The 21,841-nt window shown below is 44.3% G+C and overlaps 1 protein-coding gene across 4 annotated transcripts in view; it reads left to right on the plus strand.

Annotated features, from left to right (window-relative positions):
- Positions 1-21,841, plus strand: part of CD58 (CD58 molecule) — a 51,405-nt gene that overhangs the window by 14,221 nt on the left and 15,343 nt on the right. Inside the window, exons 4-11 of one of the 4 annotated variants that reach the window (XR_012831836.1) lie at positions 1,073-1,168; positions 3,476-3,535; positions 3,738-3,794; positions 6,340-6,387; positions 7,911-7,982; positions 10,576-10,644; positions 19,957-20,264; positions 21,062-21,091. Coding sequence is in view for 3 of the 4 variants with exons in the window: in XM_075725651.1 (XP_075581766.1) it covers positions 1,073-1,168; positions 3,476-3,535; positions 3,738-3,794; positions 6,340-6,387; positions 7,911-7,982; positions 10,576-10,644; positions 21,062-21,096 (437 nt within the window). In the remaining variant the exon portion in view is untranslated. Of the gene's footprint in view, positions 1-1,072; positions 1,169-3,475; positions 3,536-3,737; positions 3,795-6,339; positions 6,388-7,910; positions 7,983-10,575; positions 10,645-19,956; positions 21,154-21,841 lie in introns of those variants that run through there. The other 3 variants (XM_075725651.1, XM_075725667.1, XM_075725659.1) reach the window with 3 other exon arrangements.

Raw genomic sequence — 21,841 nt, forward strand, 5'->3', positions numbered from 1 at the left:
TTTCATGGTTTACCAGTATAGAATTCTTCCTCCTTCACTGGAATTATGTGTTAGAGACTTGTTAGAAATGAGACATGCAGTGGGTTGACCTTGGCTTGCTGCCAAGTGCTTGTGAAGCTGCTCTATCATTCCCCCTCCTGAACGGGACAGGGGGGAGAAATAAGACAAAAGCCTCATGGGTTGAGGTAAGGACAGGGAGATCATTTGGCAATTACTGTCACAGGCAAAACAGACTAGACTTGGGGAAAATTAATTTAATTTATTGCCAATCAAAATCAGAGTAAGATAATGAGAAACAAGAACAAATCTAAAACACGTTCCGCCCCCCCCCCCCCCCCCCCCTTCTTCCTGGACTACGCTTCACCTCTGATTTCTCTACCTCCCCCACCGCAGTGCAGGGGGGTGGGGAATGGAGGTTGCAGTCAGCTCATTATGTGTTGTCTCTGCCGCTCCTTCCTCCTCGCATTCTTCCCCTGCTCCAGCGTGGGGTCCCTCCCGTGGGTGACAGTCCTCCACAAACTTCTCCAATGTGGGTCCTTCCTACAGGCTACAGTTCTTCATGAGCTGCTCCAACATGGGTCCCTTCCACGGAGTGCAGTGCTTCAGGAGCAGACTGCTCCAGCGTGGGTCCCCCCACGGGGTCACAAGCCCTGCCAGCAAACCTGCTACAGCATAGGCTTCTCTCTCCATGGGTGCCCAGGTCCTGACAGGAGCCTGCTCCAGTGCAGGCTTCCCATGGGGTCACAGCCTCCTTCAGGCATCCACCTGCTCTGGCGTGGGGTCCTCCATGGGCTGCAGGTGGATATCCACTCCACATTTAACCTCCATGGGCTGCAGGGGGACAGCCTGCCTCACTGTGGTCTTACCACAGGTTGCAGGGGAATCTCTGCTCCAGCACCTGCAGCACCTTAGGGTTTTGCTAATAACTGATTCTGCTGCATTAATTTCTTCAGGTTAGTTTTTTAAAAACAAATAGCTATAAAACATACTCAGGGTTGTATTTCTACCAAAGTAGTGTATCACACAGTTGCTTTTTAACTAACCAATCATTATTTATTTTATTTTTTTAAAGGATACAGCTATCACAAAAGAAGCAGAGGTGGTCTTATTGCAGCGTTTGTTCTCTTAACTTCAGCTGTAGTAATACTAGGAGTCCTATACAGAAGAGGTATGTATAGCACTTCCTAATTAGGCTTAACATGCTCCAAGATTATGCTGATGTAAGGTTCTGTAGAACGTATGAAAGCTTCTGACTGTGGGTTGTATTGTAAATACAGTAGTAGAAGCAAGTACAACTGAGGCAAAGGCTAATAGATTTGAAGGAAATAATATACTGAACTTTCTTGCACTCAGGCACTGCGCTCTGTGTACTGGGAAACACTGTAGTTTGCATATTTCTCCTTCAGACTGGGTGTTTACTGTGTGTTTCTACTTAGCAAGTATCTATGGCCTCTCCCATTCCTACCTGAGTGTGCTTTTACTGCCTTTTTTGAGAGCTGCCCTCAAGATGAGATTTATTGTTGGGACAGACTAATACCAGGGCCTGCTGAAAACCTTGTGCTGAGTCTACTCTGAGAACATTGTGTGCTCAACTGATACACAGAGACTTCTGTGCCTCCCGTCAGCCTGTGTTGCCATCGTCTTGGAGTTCTAGATTTGTTTCTCGATCCACTCCTACACCGTATTTGAGTATCTTTTTTGTAAATCTGACAACTTATTTGGAAATGGTAATTGTAGCCTGTCACTGTGTATCTCTTGCTGCCATCTTTTTAGGTTAATATGTCAGATTGTATTCTGGTTTGAAAAAGAGGTGCACAGCATCTCTTCTCTTTGTGTTTGAGAGAGTCCCAAACAGGAATACATTCTTTCATCCTAAGAGTGCTCTGCATGGAAAATTCCTGTTGGCTTCCAGGTGGGGTCACCACTTGGGGGTGGCTGCAGGGTGAAGAGCATGGGATATCTCTCTCATCTAGGAAGGACTAATTGATGATATTCTGGAGGGAGGCTCTGATCAGAGCGTACATAGATGTATAATGCATGTGGACCTTATGCTTTCCTGATCATTCTCCATTTAGTTTCTGTTGGTATGGAATCATAAAATAAACTAAGTGGGAAGAAATCTCTGGAGGTCTCATCCATCTTGCTGCTCAAAGCAGGACCAACTTCAGAGCTAATTAGGTTTCTGAGGGCCTTGTCCAGTCAAACTTTGAATAATTCCAAGGATGGAAATTCCCCAGCCTCTTTCAGCATGTGTTCAAGCACACCCCTGGGGGGGAAGGATATTTTCCTTATTTCTGTTAGGGATTTCCCTTTTGCAACTTGCAGCCGTTGCGTCCTGTCTTTTTGTTCTGTACTTCTGAGAGGAGTTTCCTTTGTTTGCTATCTAAGTTAGTTGTAGACTGCAATTAGCCATCCCCTTAGCCGCCTTCTTCTTCAGGCTGAACAAACCAAATTGTCTCAGCACCTCCTTGCAGAGCTCCTGCCCTCTAAACATCTTGATGGATATTTGCCGGACTAGCTTCAGAATGTCGGTGTTTTTTCATGAATTGGGAGCCTAAAACTAGACACAGTACTCCACATGTGGTATCACAAATACTGAATAGAGGGATAGAATTATTTCTGTCAATGGGCTGACTACACTTCTGCTAGCACAGCCCAGTATCTGATAAGCTTCTACTGCAAGGGCATGTTTCTGACTAATGTTCAACTTGTCATCCACCAGGGCTTCCAGGTCCTTTTCTGCAGAGCTGTTTTCTAACCAGGCAGCCTGTACTGCTCTGTGGGGTGATTTCAAGAGGTGCAGGACTTTACATTTGCCTTTGAACGTCACATCTTTTCTGCCAGCATGCTATTCCAGGTTGTCGAAGTCCGTCTGAGTGGTAGCCCTGCCCTCCAGCATATCCCCTAACTGTCTCCATTTTGGTGTCATCTGCAAACTTTCTGAGGGTGCCTTCTCTGCCCTTGTCCACATTGGTAATGTTGAACAACACTATGCTTGGTATCAACACAGGAAGAATGTCATTCATAACTGGCTGTCAGTTAAGCTCAAAACAATTCAACTACTTCCCTTGAAACAGCAAAGGTTTGACTATGCTAGAAAATAAACTTGTTATACCTCAGTAGGATAAGCACTGCATAGGTATAATCAAACAGAAGATGTGATTTGCTGATTTAAGAACAAGGCTGAGTCATGAACTGCTGAACTCTGCTTTAGATTTGGTTAGATGTGTTCTGATTTGTTGTTGCAGAAGGCCCATTTTGTTGATCTCTCACTGACTGTTTTTGCCCCAGAACAATATTTCACTGTTTCTTCTTTCCACAAGTCAAGTATTTAGTTGCATGTCCTCAGTGATTTTTTTTTTTTTTTTTCGGGTTGTGGCGGTAGGGAATGGATAGAGGCTGTTGGCTAGTTTCCAAAAGCACAAAACTTTATTTCTGAGTAATTTCTCCAGGTATTCTATTTGTTTTGGTGCAGCTAGAACTAAGCTTGGAACTCGAGGAGCTGCTCAGAACAACAGTACAGTGCATGACTCAGGTAAGACAGCTAAAGACTATTGCTAGACTATTGCTTTAATTTGGTATAGGCTTGTGAATTTTTTCTCTCTGGCAGTATAGTCTTTCATTGGAGAGGTAAAAGAGTAAGTTTTCTTTTGGGCCTTAGTTGTTTTACAGAGTGTAGTTATTTTTTTCCAGGTCATTTAACACATACTTTCTAAAATAAGTAAATTTCGTTATAGGAGAACATCAGCGACTTTGCTCTGTGGACAGCCAAGAACAGCCCAACTCAGACAGAGGTAAGAAACCTGTATTGGGGTATAGATATTTTCAGACATCTGCTGTTGGTTGGAGCAAGGAGTCTGGTCTGCTCTTTCCTTTTTTGCAGTATGTAAGCTTTTGAGTTGATTTTCAGTGTGTGCACATGCGGCCTCAAAGTCTCAGTTGAGGTCCAATATTGAATAATCATAGGGACCTGCACTTAGTGGATGTGTTAATGTGACTGGCTGAATTACTGATGGTGAATGGCCTGAGATTTGCCTAGTGAGCAGCTCTCTTTAGAGATGAATTCTGCTTCTGACAATAGAGAATGGGGGCTGGCCTCAGGATGGGGGCTGGAAAAGCACAATCTGTCTGTTGGAGAACTTTTTACCTGTTTGGTTAGGGCGGGTCTACATGCTGAAATGAGGTTAACACTTCTTCCATCTCTTTTAATCTTACCTGCCTGTCTCATTAACATAAACTTCTTTCAGAAATTTGGTTGATTATTTTTCTAAACCTAGTATTCATATCAAGTGCTTAGGGCTGGGCATGAATGAACGTTGCTCATTGCCAGTGTCCCCCATGGCAATTTCTTGCCTATCTTGGAAATTGGGTAGCTATCCTTTTTCTCTGTGCATTGAATTTGACTTGGAAAGTTGGTGGTTCCAGTGGGTGGGGACTGGTGCTGTGCATGTAGCAGTAGATTTAATGATGATTATTGAAGGTGGTATCACATCAGACTGGCAGGAGTTTGCTGTTAGTTTACCTTGGTCATATCTTGAAAATACATCCAAGACTGGTGAAGACAGGCACATTGCTAGTCTGGTGTGTAGAACTATGGACCTTGATTTTGGTGCATCACTCTGGTGCATGCTTACATCCTGCGGGTCAAGCTGCATTTCCTTCCTTTTCTTTCTCTAACCCCTTTCAGTTGTTTCAGAAAAAAAATCTGTTAGCAGCATCTTTTGATTCACTCTTACTCCATTTTGCAGGCCTGTCTTCTCCTTGTAATAGTCAAGATGGGGGAAGGAAACAGTCAGTGGAGGAACTCCTCACCTCTTTCCATTACTTACCAGTCTGCTGCCCACCCATGCGTGATGCCCTTCTGCAGGCAGTACAGATTGTCAGGGTTGTCTGCATTCCTGTCTTCCTGTCCAGATCTCCACTTGCGCTTCTGCTGTCCATTCTAATCCTGCTGCTTTTTTTTTAACTTCTTTAGTCTGCAGCAAAATCGCTCAGATCTCTGGCTTGCAGGTCTGTGTGTTGGGGTGTGGGAATCACTCTATATGGTGAGCAGCTAGGGAAGGGGACAGCTCCTTTAGTCTGTGCTCTTCTCACAAGGGTTAAGGAGGCTAATGTGTTCCAGTTTTAACATGTATACATCTTGTTGCCAGGACCACTGTGGTCTGTTCTTATGAACCAAACTAAATCAGGCATTCAAGCAGATTAGGGAGAGCAGGGGAAGACTTTTAAAAAATACTTTGTGGAGGTCACCAGACCAAATACTGTTTGAATAGGGAATGGCCAAAGCTCCTGCCATCAGATACGAGCTCAGTGCCCTGTTGGAGTGTTCTGGTGTTGAACTAACAGTGGCTTCCTGTGGGATATTTGGTCTGGTATCTTACATGAGCTGCTGGAGTTAGCACAAGGCTGGAGCAGGATGTTTCTTGGATGGCAAACTACCTTTGCAGACATTTTCTGTATGTTTAATTTCTTAAGTTGTTTAATTTCTGAAGTTTCTTAATGTTTTTATGGGTTTGGAGGTTCAAGAAACGCGATGAGGTCCTTGGTGATGGGCCTGGAAAAGATGCCACAGGTAGGGAGGCAGTGCTATGAAAGCAGGGGTTTGGGTGCTTTTTGTTGTTGGGTTTGTTTGGGGTTTTTCTTCCCTTTCTACACCCCTCCCCACCCCCCGTCCCAGCATATCAAAGTCTTACGAGCTTTTTAGCAGTATGTTGGATAAAGAACTTCATTTTTCTTCTGATATTTTCATATATTTGTTAAAGCTGTGGCTCTAGCCCATGGTTTAGAGATCACTGAAGTTCAGGGACTATGGATTGATATGAAGGTGAAAAAAAGAGAAGGATGGGAAGAAAAAAAAACCAACCCAAAAAAACTACTTCTCGTACTGCATTTAAATTTACTTTAGAATGGCCTGTGCTTCTACTGTAGATTCTTTAAGGTCTGCAGAGAGAAAGGGTTTAAAGTCACAGTGTTAATGCAACACACAGATGAAATAAAAAGAGATGTGGATTCTCTTCTCAGCTATCTCTGGCTTTTTATGGCAAATTTGTGCAGCTTTATCACCTTAAGTTAACCCACTTCAGTAAGATTTTTGTAAAGCTGTAGGCATAAGCCTAGATAATGTTGGTTATGGACTGGGACCTTAAGTGATTGCTGGGGGAAATTGAAGTTGAAATTAATTGTGAGTCCTTCAATAAAGTGGCATAACATACTAGTTCTCAGGAGTATCTACCTAAAGTGTTATAATGAAACTGTCGCTTTAAGGCTGAGTTGCATATTTTGCAGACTATTGTGCTACCTCCATATACATTTCTAAAAAGGATTTCTGTTTGCTTGCAGCTACACCTTCACAAGCTGTTGGTTATGACAATGAAAAGCCTGAAGCAGGTAACAAGTGAGATGGTACCCTAAAACAGGGGAACAGGAAGGGGGAATTAATTTTGCACACAGCCTTTCACAGTCCGAAACATATTAGCATGTTCTCAGCATAGAAATACCTTCTTAGGGCTTCAGCTTCTCTCTTGATGTGATGAGAATGATGGTGCACGCCGTGTTTGCAAATCACTTCACCATCTGTGGAAAGAAGAACAAAGCATGTATAAGGGAATCCCTTTTTATAGTAAATAAGCAAATTACCCTTTTGTCTAATGTTACGTTTGATTTGCATGCAAAAGAGTGCAAGGGTTTTTTTATAGTGTGTCATCATGGGTTGGTGATCTTTGCTTTCTGCTGGAAAGAAACCCTCAAGCAGGACCTAAGATAATAAAATGCTGCGACTTCAAAGCTTTGTTTGTATTGATGGCAAATAGGTCTGAGCCTCAACATGCCGATTTAGAGATGGGATGCTTACAAGCTTGCAAAATGCTAATTTGGGAGATACAACAGGCTTCTTTCCTTAGAGAAGCACCATTTCTGGATGTGGTATCTTCCACTTGCTTTAGGCTCTAGGAAAGTCTTTTGACTGCATTCATCAAGCAGCTAAGCAAAGCCCCAGTTTTGTTTTCTTAGTATGGCCAGTGTAAATTTCAAGGAAATCCTGGGACCTGTATTTTTTTTCTAGAAGTTCTTTTTACTCCAGAGGGATAGTGAAATATGAACATTATAGTTCAACTCAGCAAAAAAAATGTTTGTGGGTTCCCCCCCTGGCCCGGGCTGTTGCACTGATTCATTCACTCACTAACTCTTCCACCATTTTCCACAAGGAGCTGATAATAAAGGGGGTTGGAGAAGGCAGAAGTTTTTCCCAATTAAGGGAGAAATCACTAATGATGACAATAAGGAAAAGGAAACCCAGAAGCCCCTGAGTTTTGCCACTTATTCTTTCTGTATGAATTGTAATGGGTGTAGAACAGTTTTCCTCATCTGAAGAAATAGGGGTTGTGTAGCTGATGGCGAAGGTGTGGTGCACTGTGGGATCATCCTATCACTTGTGTAATTATTTCCACATACATAGACCTGGATATAGGAGAAGGAGGTTTATTTTTTGCCTGTCTTATGGAAGAAAGGAGCAAAATGTACAGTTCAGGCAAAAGAGTATCAGGTCCATAGATAAAGTTTGCCTGTTCGGACACTAGGGGAACAAAATAAAATACTTTGTTTTGTTGCAGTGTGGGGTGGGAGTATCAGGGAGGGGCATCAGTGCACCTTTGTGCAGTACGCTCTGCAGCACCTAGGTAACATGCAATACAGACAATAAACAGCAGGCAAGGCTATGATGTTCTCCGAAATGCACATACAAAGCAATCCTAAATAGGGCTTCTGCTGGTAACACAGCAGTATGTAACAATTGCAGATGAGAAGGTGTGCTGCTGAGCTCTGGACAGCACAGAGCAATGACCTATGCTGGTGTGGGGAAGAAGCGATGGAGTTTACTCCTGAAGGACTGTAGCTCTTCTCTGATCTCTTTTCAGACAAAGAACTGAACAAGGAGGACAGTGCCCTGAAGGATGAGCAGACAGTTAACAGTGGTATAAAACAGGAAGGTAAGTGCCTGTTCTATGGAGCAGTCAGTGCTAATAACCCAGTGGGCAAACTGGCCAGGATCCCTTAGATTTGAAGGCTCAGAGTGACTTCTGTCGAATGCTTCTCAATGGTGGTACGGGGGGCCATTGTGCCATGAATGCTGAATGCTTGTCCTCTGTGCAGGAGTTTCAGGAGCAGAATTAACCAGCTTTTAGGCTGAGGTCAAGAGCAGCTGTTTTATGTTTCACTAGGGCAGAGCGAGTTTTACATTTTTACCACCCTTGGAAACCCCAGCAGAGCATACAGGCTTGAAGGAGGTGTGTTCTGGAGATCAGTGGGGTTTGGAAAAAAAAAAAAAAAAAAAAAAATTCCTAGTCACACTGAGATGAGAATACTGGTCAAATGGCAGTCCCTGCTGAAGTGCTGGCTTCTGGTCTTCTTGTTAATACTGCCTGTTAGGAGATCTCTGCAAGGGGGCCTCCAGTCCTCCAGTGTGTGCATATGAAGCACTTAAGTGAGGAGCAAGAGTTGATGTGGCCAAGAGGAAGCTTTCCCAGCTTTTGTCTGGGTTTGGAGAGATTGCTACTCTGTGAAATGGAGTCAGGCTGTCAAGGTATATGACACCCATTGTTCTCTCCTCATCCACATATCTAGTAATTTCATCCAAAAATGGTTGTCAAGATGGTCAACTGTGACTTATGCTTGGTAAAACCATCCCGCTTACTCCCAGTCACCATCTTTCTCCTGTGACCAGAAACATATTCAGTTTTCAGTCCACCTCACTGTCTGCTCATCTAGTCTACACTTCATCAGCATCAGATATCACTAAATCAATCCCCTGTTCAGCAACAGGCCCACATTTTCCTCATTTATTCTTTTACAGATAACCTAGCAGCAGAAGTTTCTCTCACTGTCCTGGTCATCCCATAGTGGTTTCAAGCCTCCCTGAGCCTTGGCTTTCCTGACAGCATCCTTACCTGCCCAGACAGTGGTCCTAAATTCCTCCATTGTGGCCTGTCCCTGCCTGCACATCTAGTATAAGCAGTTTTTGCACTGGAGCTATGTGAGAAGTTCCCTGCTTAGCCAAGCTGATCTTTTGATTTGCCTGCCTGTTTTCCTGACTATGGGGATGGCCTGTGCTCATGCTTGGAGAAAGTCCTCCTTAAAGGCCTGATGGCTCTCTTGAGCTCCTTTGCTCTTCAGAACTGTCTCCCATGAGATCCTGCGTACCATCTTCCTGAAAAAGCGGAAATTTGCTCTCTGAAAGCACGGGACCTGTACTCTGATGCTTACCTGCCTCACTCCTCTAGGATCTGGAGCTGTTTCTTGGTCACTACAGCCAAGGCAGCCATTCATGACCACATCCCCACCCAGTCTGTAGACATTCATCCAGACTAGGACATCCCAACTTAGGACTCCAACGATGCTGTGGGATAAAAAGCCTAAGTTGGGATGTCCTAGTCTGGATGAATGTCTGTCTACATGGGTAGAAAACTGCTAGATTGTCAGGCCTGCAGGTAATGGTTAATGGTTTGTACCCCACATGGATGGTGGTGGAAAGTGGAGTACTGCAGAGGTCTGGCTTTTTTGGTGACCTGGACAGGAGAGAGAAAACAGTGTAATTGACTTTGTAGATGACAGTAAATGTGGAGTGCAGTCCATCAGTATGAGGGCAGGATTGTTGTTCAGAGGAAGCTGGAGGGGAAGAGGCCTGTGTGAACCTCATGAAATTTGGCAGGGGCAATGCAGGGTCCGGCACCTGGATGGACCAACAGCTGGCACTGGTGCAGAATGGGGACTGACTGGCAGAGGAGCAGCTTTGCTGAAAGGTACCTGGGAGTCCTTGTGGACAGTACACTATGAGTCAACAGTGCTCCCTGGCAGCAAACGCAGCTGATAGCATCCTAGGCTGTTTTAAGGAGTGCTTAAGCCAGTACATTGAAGGAAGTGGTTATTTTCCATTACTTGGCACTTGTTAGATGATGTGTAGAGTACTACATCTAATTTGGCCCACCCAGTGCCAGAAAAGTGCTGATAAATTTGAGCAAGTTCAGCAGACTGCCACCAATGTGGTCAGGGGCTGGAGTACAGGTCATCTGTGGAGACACTGAAGAAACTGGACTTGTTGAAGCCCAGAGAAGAGCAGGCTTTCGGGGTACCTAACAGTAACTGCCAATACCTATGAGGATATTGATAAGAAGACCAAGCCAGGCTGTTTACTCAGGTGTATAGCAGGATATCAAGGTGATGGTCCTAAACTGAAGCAGGGGAGATTCTGTGTGGATACAAGGAAAAGATTTCTGCCTCCTAAGCATGACTAATCACTAGGACAGGCTGCATGGAGTCATCATGGAGTCTCTGCCCTTGGAGGTTTTTAAGACCTGACTGGAGAAATTCTTGAGCAACCTGTCTGGAAATGAATGTTGAGCTTTCATTGAGGAGGAGGTTGGGTTAGAGACCTCCTGGATTCCCCCCCCCCCCCCCCCCCGCCGAGCAAACCTGAATGATTATATAATTCTTATGAATTATAGCTGGTGACTCATCTCTAAGTAATGACTGATACCACCGTAAAGTTAAGCAGTGGGATGTAGCTGTCCTGTAATCTCTTTTCAGAGCTCTCTACCAAGCAGAACAGCACCCTGACATCCAGTTGTGCAGTTGACCATGGTGAGACTGAGGGAGGTGAGTGCCTGTGCTTTGGAGTGGTCTTTGTTGTGACTTTTGCCTAATGCTTCTTGATGTGAAGTTATGGGTGGCACTGTGGGAGCTGAGTGCCTTCTGTGCTTGGCCTTCACAGGGTCTGGAAGGGAGTATGAGGACAGTGTGGAGTTGGGTCTGGAGGAGAGAGGGGAGATATGATGGCCCTATGGTGGCGGGGGATGTTGGTCAGAGCTATTATTGATGCCGAACAAATGGCCCAGCTCTTGGTCAGATTACTCTTGATCTGTCTGGGATGGGGAAAGGGAGTGTTATGAGTATTGCCTGTTGTCCTGGCAGAGATGACCCAGGATGTAGAAGGTGAGCACCTGAGCCACTCTCACAGCTGCAGTAAAGAAGGTATGTGAGAGTGAAGCTCCCTGTGTCTTGGGAGAGTGTGCACTGTCACAGAGGCTGGGCATGGCAGTGCTGGGCCAGGCTATGTATGACCCTGACCCCTTTTTTTGCTCAAGTAGAAAGCAAAGTGAGAGTTATTAGGAGGGAAGGGGTGCATGTGTGGTGGGCACATGCGTGTGTGATGTGTGCTAGGAAATCACGTTTGTGATGGAAGTGTTCAGAAGACTGGCCAACTTAGCCAGTTTAAAACTGTAGGATTAAATGTTACTAACATTCATTAATAACACACCTCTTGCTCACGCTTGCACTTCTACTTTATCACTTGGTAAGGCATGGAATAAAGGCTTATAGTGGCTGAGATGTCAGTAAGGCAGTATGTTTTTGTGTCAGTAGACTTCTGAACTGCAATTCTACCTTGTTAATTACAAATGCTGTTGAACATCATATCAAAGTAGAGAGATATCATGGAACACTGAAGGGGTTTTTTTATTGCTTAGGTGTGCAGCTGTGTTTTCTTTGGTCACAAAGAATGCAGAGTTTACTTAATTCGTGTTTTTCTTGTGGTGGTTGTTTTTTAAACCTACATGGACATGGTGGGAAAGCTCTTCTAAATAAATAGACCAGTGGGGCTGAGGACTGACATGTGGAATGAGAAAACTGATTATTACTCTGTATAGGAGAATAGTTGATCAATACTATGTCTTATGGATATTAGTGAAGTTCAGGCTGCAAAGACACAATGTTTCTCAATGATTGTTTCATATTCCATTAATTACTTAAAACCTTTACTCAGTCATCAGTTCTGTATGCTGCATTTACTATGGGGGCATAACAGGCCTCCGTTTACGTATCTCCAAAGATGTTTTGACCTCTCAATCTGTTTTCTATGGTATGTGTGCAGACCAGAGCATCTGTGAGGTCACGCAGCTGCTTCTTGGAGTACATCAACACGGGGAATATAAAAACTTAGATTGGTCCTGTACCAAATCTGATAACAGAAGGATATAAGGGCTATCCTTTAATAAACTGCACAGGCAAGGATTTACATTGGTCTGTCATTCATCCAGACCAGAATACTGTTTCTGTAGAATTTTTCTAGAGTAGAGAAAGCCTATGGTTTCACTCTTGTTACTAATTAGTTTCACACTGGTGATTTCCAAGAAGTATTAAAGATCATAGGTTTGGAGCTGAGATCATTGAATTCTAGTTTGTAGTGAAAAGTCTTACTGAGACATCTAAATCTGGCAAAGAACACAATAAGGTCAAGCCCTTGCCAAGAGAGCAATTACTACACTCTTAAGTTTGGCTTCCAAAGCACTTGGTAGTATTGCAGAAGATCGTGCTGAACACTTGTCTGTAGAAAATCCAAAGTTCCTATCCATGAAACAGGAAGATTTCAGTCAGAATCACAGAATGGTTGGAGTTGGAAGGGACCTCTGGAGATCATCTAGTCCAACCCCCCCTGCTAAAGCAGGTTCAGCTATAGCAGGTTGCACAGGATTGTGTCCAGGTGGGTTTTGAATATCTCCAGAGAAGGAGACTCTACAAGCTCTCTGGGTAGACTGTTCCAGTGCTCTGTCACCCTCAAAGTAAAGAAGTTTTCCTCATTCAGATGGAATTTCTGTGTTTCAGCTTGTGCCCATTCCCCTTATCCTGTCACTGGGCACCAGAAGAGTCTGGCCCCATCCTCCTGACACCTGCCCTTAAGATATTTGTAAGCATTGATAAGCTCCCCACTCAGTCTCCTCTTCTCCAGGCTAAACAGACCCAGCTCTCAGACTTTCCTCATAAGAGAGATGCTCCAGTCCCCTAATCATCTTCATAGCCCTCTGCTGGACTCTCTCCAGTAGTTCCTTGTCTGTCTTAAACTGGTGAGCCCAGAACTGGGCATGGTACTCCAGATGTAGCCTCACCAGGGCAGAGTAGAGGGGGAGGATAACCTACCTCAACTTGCTGGCCAGTCTTCCTAATGCACCCCAGGATACCATTGGCCTTGGCCTCAAGGCCACATTGCTGGCTCATGGTTAACTAGTTGTCCACCGGGACTCCCAGGTCCTTCTCCGCAGAGCTGCTTTCCAGCAGATCAACCCCTAACTGGTACTGGTGCATGGGGTTATTCCTCCTTAGGTGCAGGACCCTACACTTGCCTTTGTTGAACTTCATTAGGTTCCTCTCCGCCCAACTTGCTAGCCTGTCCAGGTCTTGCTGAATGGCAGCACAGCCTTCTGGTGTATCAGCCACTCCTCCCAGTTTTGTATCATCAGTAAACTTCCTGAGGGTACACTCTGTCCCTTCATCCAGGTCACTGATGAATAAGTTGACCAAAGCGGGACCCAGTACTGACCCCTGGGGAACACCACTAGCTACAGCCCTCCAGCTAGACTCTGCACTGCTGATCACAACCCTCTGAGCTCTGCCAGTCAGCCAGTTCTCAATTCATCTCACTGTCCACTCATCTAACCCACACTTCCTGAGCTTGCTTATGAGGATGTTGTGGGAGACAGTGTCAAAAGCCTTGCTGAAGTCAAGGTAGACAACATGCACTGCTCTCCCCCATCTACCCAGCCAGTCATGCCATCATAGAAGGCTATCAGATTGGTCAAGCATGATTTCCCCTTGCTGACTCCATGTTGCCTGCTCCTGATAATCTTCTTTTCCCCCACATGCTTAGAGATGGCATCCAGAATGAGCTGTTCCATCACCTTTCCAGGTGAGGTGGTGAGGTTGACTGGGTCTTCCTTCTCGCCGTTTTTGAAGATTGGAGTGACATTGGCTTTCCTCAAGTCCTCAGGCACCTCTCCTGTTCTCCATGACCTCTCAAAGATGATGGACAGCGGCTTAGCAATAACATCTGACAGCTCCCTCAGCACTCGTGGGTGCATCCCATCAGGGCCCGTGGATTTGTAGATGTCCGCTTTGCCTAAATGATCTCTAACCCAATCCTCCTTGGCCAAGGGAAAGTCTTTTTTCTGTAGACTTTCTCTCCTACCTCCAGGGTCTGGAATTCCTGAGGACCAGCCTTGGCAGTAAAGACTGAAGCAAAGTTGGCATTCAGTAACTCTGCCTTTTCCGTATCCTTTGTTTCCAGGGCACCCACCTCATTCAGCAGTGGGCCCACATTTTACCTAGTCTTCCTTTTGCTACTGATGTACTTTAAGTGCTTCATGTTGTCCTTGACATCCCTTGCCAGATTTAATTCCAAGTGGACCTTAGCCTTCCTCACTGCATCATTGCATGCTCTGACAGCGTTCCCATATTTCTCCCAAGTAGCCTGTCCCTTTTTCCACATTCTGTAAACTTCCTTCTTCCATTTGAGTTTTGCCAGAAGCTCCTTGCTCATCCGTGCAGGTCTCCTGCACCCTTTGCTTGATTTCTTACTCATAGGGATGCACCAATCTTGAGCTTGGAGAAAGTGATGCTTGACTACTAACCAGCTCTCTTGGATCCCCCTACATTCTAGAACCCTAGCCTATGGGATTCCTCCAGGTAGGTCCTTGAAGAGGCCAAAGTTAGCTGTCTTGAAGCCCAGGGTTGTAATCCTACTTACTGCCCTGCCTCCTCCATGCAGGATCCTGAACTCCACCATCTCATCATCACTGCAGCCAAGGCTGCCCCCAACTTTCACATCCCCAACCAGTCCTTCTTTGTTTGTTAGTACAAGGTCCAGCAGCACATCTCTCATCATTGGCTCCTCCACCGCCTGTGTCAAAAAGTTATCATCAATGCTCTGCAGGAACCTCCTGGACCATGTGTGCCTAGCTGTGTTGTCTTTCCAGCAGATATCAAGGATGGCTGAAGTCCCCCATGAGAACAAGGGCCTGTGATCGTGAGGCTACTTTCAGCTGTCTGTAGAAGGCCTCATCGACTTCCTGATCAAGTGGCCTGTAGTAAACACCCACAACAGTGTCACCCATATTAGCCTGCCCCTTAATTCTTACCTGTAAGCTCTCAACTCGTTCTTTATCCATCCCTAGGCAGAGCTCGATACGTTCCAGTTGATGTCTCGCATAAGGAGCAGTTCCACCACCTCACCTTGCTGGCCTGTCTTTCCTAAAAAGTACGTGGCCATCCATGACAGTATTCCAGTCAGCCATCCCACCATGTGTCCATAATTGCAATGAGATTATGGCCCTGCACCTGCACACAGATCTCTAATTCTTCCTGTTTATTCCCTATGCTGTGTGTGTTGGTGTACAGGCATTTCAGAGAGGTAATCGAGCATACATGTTTCCCAGGAGGGGTGCAAGAAGATCCACTATGGCCATACACACCCTTGAGGTGGTTGGCCTTCTGGTTCTCATCTTGGGAGCCAGATAAGGAACACTTGTTATTGCTCTGGTTGGCCTGGCTTATTCCCCAGTTGGATGCGATGGCGTGAGCATTGCCACTTTGGACCCCGCACCCTGAGTCCTTCAGTTTAAAACCCGCCTTACCAAGTTGGCCAGCCTGCTGCCAAAGATTCCCTTGCCTCTTCTAGACAGGTGGAGTCCATCCCTCCCTAACAGGTTATAGTTGTCAAAGAATGTCCTGTCATAAAAGCCAAAACCCTCACAACAGCACCAGCCATGAAGCCAGAAGTTGATGTGCATTATATGTCTATTTCTGGCTGCCCCCTTTCCTCCAACTGGTATAATGGAGGAAAAGATAACTTGGGCACCAGTATTTTTCACTTGCACCCCAGGGCTTTATAATCTTCCTTGATTCTGCCCAGGTTCTGGCTGTTGTTTGTGCCCGCATGAAAGAGTTGCAGTGGATAGTAGTCTGTGCTCCTGACAAGTTGTGGCACCCTCTCAGCAATATCTGGGATCTTAGCTCCTGGAAGGCCTCATGCCTCTTGTGACTCCCTGTCAGGCCAGCAGATGGGTGCCTCAGTGCCCCTTAGCAGAGAGTCACCCACTACAAGCGCTCGTTGTTTCTATGGTATCTACTGTGTGCTGCTGGTACAGGTTCTCCTTGCACACCTTGCTTGTGGGTGTCGATAGCTGTTAAAGCTTCATATCTGGTTTTGGTTATGATGCTGGAGACTGAAGTGGGGTCCTGCTTTTGTAGGTCACCAGGGTCCAAGAATAGTTGAAGCTGTAGCATAGTACTATATCTGAAAGTCTTTGGTCTTTGTGACAGCCAGGTGGTGGAGGTAGAAGTAATTTCCCCAACCTAGCAGGTTCAATGGCAGCATGGAGAATTGAAATCAGCTGCTGTCAATAATTGTGAATTTTTCAATTCCCAAGGCATATAGTTGAAGTGCATGACCCTCTTAGAAAGAATTTCACTGGAGTTGTGTAAGATTTTCAGAAGTAAAACTCTAGGTAAATATGTAATAAAGCTTTCTCATTGCTGGTGTGTCTGCAAAGCTTACACAGGTTAAGACGATACTGAGAATGACTGCTGAATTTTGAATCCATCTAATGAGGGTAATCAACTTATTTGGGTTTGAGAGACTTCTTGTAATTTAGCCTAGTTCAAGCATGCATTGCTCTGACTCTAGGGAGTTCTGTCTTCCCTGTGGATGGATGAAAACTGTTCCACATGCACTGTAATTTATAGGATGGCTTGAGCCAACCTGACCACTTACTATCACTAAAAGTGGAGGTCTTGCTCTTTGGACCAGCTCTGATGTTCATCACACCCCTCTGTGAGCCAGTTTAACTCCCTCATGTATCAGGAAACTGACCCAGCAGAAAAATCTGGGTGGTATTCTGCTGGACTAATAGCTTAAATCGGATCATAAAGGGCCTTGGTAAGCACTCGGCTGACATACTGGAGGGGATGGGATGCTGGTCAGTGGTGGATTCAAAGGGAGAAGGAAGGGCAGGAGACAGCGAAAGGGGCTGGGAGGTGGGATGGGCTGTTGCAGTGATAGCTGGACAGGCTGAGATGTGCTTGTGAAATACATGTTGCATGAAGCTGTTACTTTCTCACACTGTAAAGTTTTGCTGCACTTCAAGCATGTTGTAGAACAGCTGTAGATTAACTGAGAATGAGCCTGGTGGTAGAGGGCATGACGTGGTTTCCCAGAGCTGAAGCCTTTGACGGTGCCGGCTGTTCTACATAGAAAGTAGCTTGTTAAAAAGCACTTGACAAATAAAACATCTGTGAAGAAACAAAGTTTTGGAGGGATGTGAAATTAGGTCAGCTGTAGCAAATAAACTGGATGAGGGAAGAAAGTGATGGATGGAAAATATTATTTTGCTATTTGTGAAATGAAAGGGGTGACCTCCTTGCAGTCTACAACTTCCTTGAGGGGGGGAGGCGCTGATCTCCTCTCTCTGACCAGCGATAGGACACAAGGAAATGGAATGAAGCTGCATCAGGTGACGTTCAGATTCGACATTAGGAAAAGGTTCTTCACTGAGAGGGTGGTCAGTCACTGGAACAGGCTGTCCAGGGAGGTGGTCATAGCATCAAGCCTGTCAGAGTTGCAGAAGCATCTGGATGACTGTCTTCGTCATATGGTTTAGTTTTAGGTAGTCCTGAGAGGAGCAGGGAGTTGGACTCAATGATCCTTATGGGTCCCTTCCAACTTGAGATATTCTATGATTCTATGAAAGGTTTTTTCCAAATTTATTAACTGAGTCACCAGAAACTTCTTGTTTTGAATTTTTTTAATCTGATTTAAATGCTTAAAAAGAAAATTTAAAAAGCTTTTAGAAAATGTGTACTAGAAGCCAGTGTGTATCAAAACATTTTTGTTTGGTAAGAAATGAAGTTTGCAGGTTGACTGAAAACAGTTTTCCTTTCCGCTAAAGAAAAGGAAGAATGTTGGTTTGTCTGTCATATAGCCCTTAGTTAAGTGATGTAACTGTGGGCATTTCATACTGATTTCTGCTTTTTGTGTTGTAGATCAGTGGTCTCCAAACTTATTTGATTACGCACCCTATCAGTAAAATATTTTTAACATACACACCCAATTTATGTATACTTATTTATAAATTATATACATGTGCTACCATACTCGAGTATTATGTACACCATAAAACATGCACAAAAATAGAAATTAAAAAAGCATGAGACAAGGATGAAGTAAACAGTATTTTAATTTTTTAATTTCATTAATGGTGCAAAAATAGTTTCTTCCTGCACCACAATGGATTGCCTTACGCACGCCCCGTTTTGGAGATCATTGATGCAGATAATCAGATACTCAAAATGCACAGCAATGTGGAAGCTAGTGGCACCTTACTGCTGCAGAGTTTTCTGTTCTGCCAGGCTTGCTGCTTCTGTTGAATTACCAGCCAAGCATTCACATTCAGCTATTTGCTGAAGACAATGTTGAAAAGAGGAAAAAAATATCTCCGAATGTGAGAAAACATGGATGGAGTGGGAGGGTGGGAGGGAGTCAGGACTAAGTATATAAAACCTGACTCTGTGATGCAGATGAAACTGCCAATCAAAGTGTCATGAAACAAGAAAACACTTGAAACAGGGCTGTATAGCTGGAGAGGAAGCTGCGGTATCTTGTAATAACTGAGTCAGATCCTGTTAGTTGCCAAGGAATAATACTGAAGACCAAATTAAGTAAGTCGGTGTATTATTATGCATGTCTTACGTGACGTGCTGCTTTGCAAGGGCTGCTTACTTGGCTAAACTGTGCTCCTACATCATGCTTAAAGGCTTAGCATTTGAAATAGTTACGTTGTTACGTCATGTCAGGGTATCAGATGTAGCTGTGCTTTCTTTGGTGCTGTTTGCAAGCTGCGTGGGGACAACGTTTTGCATGGTCTGTGGGGAGTGTGAAACCTGATGCTTATCATACCTATAAAATGAGAGGAGAACACTAATTTCACTTTCAGCTCCTCTCTGCATAGACACAAGCTGGCTTCTTGATCGTGTTCCTTAGTCTTGTCATCAAGCTGGCATAAGTCAGCTGTAGGTAAAGCAGTAAACCTGCTTGGATTTTAAGGATGCAAATCATAAAAATACTTCAGGCCTATGCAGGAACCTTGTGAGAACCAGTCTAGGGACATCTTTCTTTTTCTCATTGTCTACAGAGATGAGTACCATGTGTCACCACGTGCTGCTGTCCTAGACTGTCTCCTGGCATCTTATCCTAGGTTGGAGTGATGCTGAGGTAGAGGCTAGTGGAAGGGAGGGGTAGTGCTATCAAAACAGGAGCAAAGACTGAATGAGGCAGTGCCTTGGCGCATCCAGTTGGTTCCCCTTATGCTGTTGTGCTGTGTGCACCAAGACCAATGTAAGTGCGCCTTGTGTATGCTTTATTGGAAATCAGCCTGGTTAGAGGTTGATGCATGTTGCATGCAGTGAGTTAGGTTGGGCACGTAGTCTTGAACTTGCTGGATTCTAACTTCCTGCACTGTAACTTCCCTTCACCTTCAGTTTCTTTGCTTGTCAAGTAAGAGCTCTATTTGCAATCCTCAAAAGAGAAAACTCCAAAAGCATCTGGCATTACTGTGTGGAGGAAATAGCAGCAGCACCACATGCATGTGTGGTGCACAGCTGATACTAAGATTATAGACCTGAATCTTTGCATAAAAATGGTTTTTTTTCCTTGAACTTTTGACATTTTTTGCACTTTTAGGGTTCTTTTTTATGTCTTAGCTTAAGTGCCTAGTTATGTGATCCAAAGTCATGGAGTCAGAACAGCCTCACAGGTTACCAGCTGCTTAGCAGGTGGCAGTAAGTGATAAATGTTCTTAACCTGCTCCAATTGCAGAGGAATGTGTGTAACCATAAAGAGATAATTTGGGTAAAATGGCTAGTGGCTATCGGATACCATGGGTCGCATAGCTGCTGTAATTCGATTGTTTTGGATCATGTGACAATAATTCATTATTCATATACAATTCATATTCATATACAATTAATTCATCTTCACACTTTATTAGTATTTAAAGTCTGCAGTATTCTTGTATAACTAGTTCAATTTCTAGAAGAGAAGACATAATAATTTACCTGTGTGCTTTTCTTTTTCTTTTGCTTGAGATTTTAAATCATAAACAAATAATTGCTTTGTGGACCAAACAACAATGGAAGAGAAGCAGTAGAATTCAACGGTGAAGGAGCTGCTATCTTTTCTCTTGGAGGTTTTCCATCAGTACTGAAGTCATCCATGAAGAGGTGCTTTGAAGACTAGCTGAGCTGTTTCCAGTGCCTATTTTCCTTTTCTCAGAAGGGACAGCCTCCTTTTTTAGTGTTACTGCATGAAGATAAATAGGCCGAATCATGAACAAAATGTTTTTTCTATTGTTTTGTATCCAGTTTTAACAAGCAGCGCTCTACTAACATAAAATGTAAGAGCTAGGGCCCTTTTTATAACTGGTATTTAGAGATTAACAAAGTCTTGTCCATTTGCATGAATGTGGGTAAATTAAGAACTCATCAGCTTTCTATGCAATTTTGGATCAGTACCTTTTTACAGGCAGAAGAAAGACGGATCATCCTTCAGCACTTCCAGATGGATTGAAGTTTGCATTTGCTAGTCTCCATTCTCCAGCAGGAACTCAATGCTCCAGACAGATATTCTCCAAGATAGCCATCTCCTGGAGTTGGCAGAAGACGGGCAAACTGATCATCTTCTGATGGTGGTTGACTTTGTGATAAAGCTACAATTCAGTTTGTTGTTGCATTGGAACAACACTGCTGCTGTTAGCAGTGGTTTGGGTTTTTTCCTTGAACTTTTGACATTTTTTGCACTTTTAGGGTTCTTTTTTATGTCTTAGCTCCTGCTTCCCATTATTCTAAGAGAATGTCAATGTACCCATTTCTAAAGAATAATAGTATGTTTTTAGGTTGCTTGTGACTGGAAAGAAAACTTGAAAACTGAGGTCACATACACTGAAGCTCAAAAAGTATCAAAGGGGAAAGAATACCATGTATTAATGTTTTCAAAACATCAAGCTATGGAGTGTGTTTCATGATTTCTGCATGCTGGTTGTTAATGAAAGTTAAAAGCCATTTCAGCTGATTTTGAACTTGGTATGTGTAAAGAATCATGAAGGTTTGACAAGGATAACCAGAGATCATAAGCTCCCCTTTCACCTTCCCTCTTGTTTCGACTTATGCCCATTATCTCTTGTTCTCCCACCAGGCACTACTATGAAGAACATGTCTCCATCTTCTTGATGATCAGCTTGTCTGTACAGGAAGGCTGCTGTTAGTTACCCTCCTAAATCCTGCTCCAGGCTTCCAATCCTGCCTTCAGCTTCTCCTCACAATACAAGTGCTCTGACCATCTTGGTAGCCTTCTACTGAACTTGCTCCAATTTTATTGATGTCTGCCTTCTTGAAGGGGTCCAAAACTGGATGCAGTATTCTGAATGCAGTCTAACTCATGCTGAGTAGTGGGGGGATAATCACTAGCCTCAGTCTGCTGGCTAAGCTCCTACTAATTCAGCCTGGGATGCTGTTGGCTGCCTCTGGTGCCATGGGACACTGCTAGCTCATGTTCGGCTTGCTGTTTACCAAGATCCCCCTGTTTCTTTTCAGCAGAACTGCTCCCTGCCAGCTAGACCCTAGCTTGTATCATTGCAAGTGGTTCCTCCTTTCCAGAGATTTACATTTGTCCTTTTTTAATTTTAACCTGTCTAGGTCTCTCTGACAGCCTAGCCCTTTAGTATGGTCAACCAAGGGATCAGGCCTAGCCAACTTGGGTTCATGAAAGGCAGGTCCTGCTTGACTGACCTGATCTCCTTCTATGACCTGGTGACCTGCCTAGTGGATGAGGGAAAGGCTGTGGATGTCATCTACCTGGACTTCAGTAAAGCCTTTGATACCATCTCCCACAGCATTCTCCTAGGGAACGTGGCGGCTCTAGGCAGGTGTACTCTTCACTGGGTAAAAAACTGGCTGGATGTACGAGCCCAGAAAG

The sequence above is a fragment of the Pelecanus crispus genome, chromosome 1 (assembly GCF_030463565.1).
Source record: "Pelecanus crispus isolate bPelCri1 chromosome 1, bPelCri1.pri, whole genome shotgun sequence".
In the NCBI taxonomy this organism is placed as follows: domain Eukaryota; kingdom Metazoa; phylum Chordata; class Aves; order Pelecaniformes; family Pelecanidae; genus Pelecanus; species Pelecanus crispus.